The sequence below is a fragment of the Priapulus caudatus genome, unplaced genomic scaffold (assembly GCF_000485595.1).
Source record: "Priapulus caudatus unplaced genomic scaffold, Priapulus_caudatus-5.0.1 Scaffold1429, whole genome shotgun sequence".
NCBI classification, from domain to species: domain Eukaryota; kingdom Metazoa; phylum Priapulida; class Priapulimorpha; order Priapulimorphida; family Priapulidae; genus Priapulus; species Priapulus caudatus.
In genome coordinates, this window is record NW_014578490.1 from 38970 (window position 1) to 41193 (window position 2224).

Genomic DNA, 2224 nt, shown 5'->3' on the forward strand with positions numbered 1-2224 from the left:
TAAACACCCAAAAATAGTAAACACCCAGAAATAGTAAACCCCCAGAAGAATGCATCCGAATGGATGCGCGAGTCACTTTTCCTGACTCGCCAGTGGCGCCACCTACCGAGCAGGTGGTAGTTGGAGTCGCGTTCGTATTTGAAGGTCAGACGGCCGTAACTGACGTGGTTCAGATTCTTCAGCCACTCGAAGTAGGAGACGGTGACGCCCCCTGCATTCAGGTAGAGATCGGGAATGACAAGCACGTTGTTCTCAATGAAGTGCCGATCTGCCGCCGGCGTCACCGGACCGTTGGCGCCCTCTGCGATGATCTGAAACGGCGAGAAGGTGCGTGAAAAACGGAACTGGAGAACAATGAGATGGGGGTCCGCCATCGCTTTATAAGGGAGAAGGGGGGGGGGGGTTGTTAGTAGTGTAATGTACAGTAAAACATGTGTATAAGAGTCGCTTAAGGAAACGACTGTCCTCTATAGACAGTTGTTCGTTCTATAGAGATGGTTTCACTGTATAATCGTTACTCCAGGGAAATGACAAGTCTTTGTAGACAGGTGTCTATGCAATAAGGTTCCAGTAACGCAAGGTTTGACTATACGGTCAACTCTCCCAATACCTGACCACTCTGAGGACTGTCCATTTAGTTTTCTGTGAAGTTCGGTTGATAGAGCAGAAGTGCATCTTACATCTCTCAGATGTTGTTGGGACCTTGTCCGAAAACGTCGTCCGGTTTAACGTGAGATTCGGTTTTGACAGGGTTCGGGATTTGGAGTGTTTTGTTGTCTGTAGTTTGTGTCGATAGACTGTATTGTATCTTTTGAGCGTAGCAAGCCTCGCACAGTCAACTCCCTCTTAAGCTCGGTTTACACTACCGACTTTATGTTGTCAAATTGGCGAGTTGGACCAATTTCGCAATTCGGCAACAGAGAGTTGGGGAAAATGAAACATGTTCTAATCTCCCAACTAGTTGCTATTGACCAGTTGGTCGCGCGACTTTTGCGTTTACATTGTCGGTTGTATAGTTGCGAAATTGGTACAATTCGCCAATTCGACGACATAAAGTCGGTAGTGTACGTAACCCCAGCTTTACACGCGTGCGTCACCGACCTTCGCTTTGATCTTGTGAGCGTTGCCGCCATGGATCTGCTTCTCATTCGCCGCGGGAACGAGGATGTCACATTCCTCAAACAAGAGGCTATCCTTTGTGTATGGCTTCGCGCCGGAGAATCCGACGATGGTTCCGTTAGCCTGGGCAGGAAAAGAACACGCTCAATACACGCACGTACACAATAGTAGAGAAAATATAGAATAGAAAAAAAACCAGAAAAAATAGAAAAATATAGAAGAAAATATAGAAGAAAATAGTACAGAAGACAAATAAAAGAGTAGTATTTGCTTTTAAACCATTTTGTGGCAATCAGAAATTCCTAGCGATGCGTTTTCTTTTCTTTTTCCGGTTACTTTATTTTATACTGGACTCAAGGGTCTTTACGTCAAGCGTATGCTTAACTGAAAATCATCCCACATTATCCAAGTAAATTTTGCGAGAAGGAAAGTCTCCGCCAACATACAATTCGCAATGTTGACACACAGTGATTTTTTTTTTTAGTAATTCACCCAAATTCTTAAGCACTTCAACAACGTCACAAAATGCTGAAAACGAGGTTAAATCGATTAATTCGCGATATGCGGTTTTACGAAGCACCGCAACCCATGAGATCTTCCTATGTTTTTTCTCGCTACGGCGAGAGGGCCGAGAGTTGCGTGCTTACGATCTTCCAGTCCTCCAGCTCTCGTGGGTCGATGCCATCCGGGTTGTAGATGCTGCCGTCGTATTCCAGGATGCCGACGCATGTGGCGCCGTGTCTGTGTAGGTACCGCATTGAGTGCAGGCCGACGTTGCCGAAACCCTGCCGACCAGTGAAAAAAATACACGGGGGGCTCGGGGCGATTTAGCGCCCCGCCGAAATGCAAAAAGAGCCCCCGGAAATGCAAACAGAGCCGCGCCCCGTAATTTGCAGTCCCGAGTTTCCATGTCAAACGCAATTTTAGAGTGCTATTTTCATGGGGCATCGCGAGGTGAAAAGTAGCACCCCCTGAAAAAATCAAATTATATGTTTTTATCCCTGGCTGCGACACCCACACACACACACACACACAGCACCATAGAGAACTGTAATTCTTCTGAGACTGTATACGCTGTATATTTCGCGTGGTTAAATTTTTACCC

General features: G+C 46.3%; 1 protein-coding gene across 1 annotated transcript in view; it reads right to left on the reverse strand.

The window, feature by feature from the left end:
* Positions 1-2224, reverse strand: part of LOC106816600 (glutamate dehydrogenase 1, mitochondrial-like) — a 19648-nt gene that overhangs the window by 8235 nt on the left and 9189 nt on the right. The window contains exons 6-8 of the mRNA XM_014821219.1: positions 1767-1904; positions 1102-1242; positions 103-311 (exon numbers count right to left, since the gene is read on the reverse strand). Coding sequence (XP_014676705.1) covers positions 103-311; positions 1102-1242; positions 1767-1904 — 488 coding nt within the window. The remainder of the gene's footprint in view (positions 1-102; positions 312-1101; positions 1243-1766; positions 1905-2224) is intronic.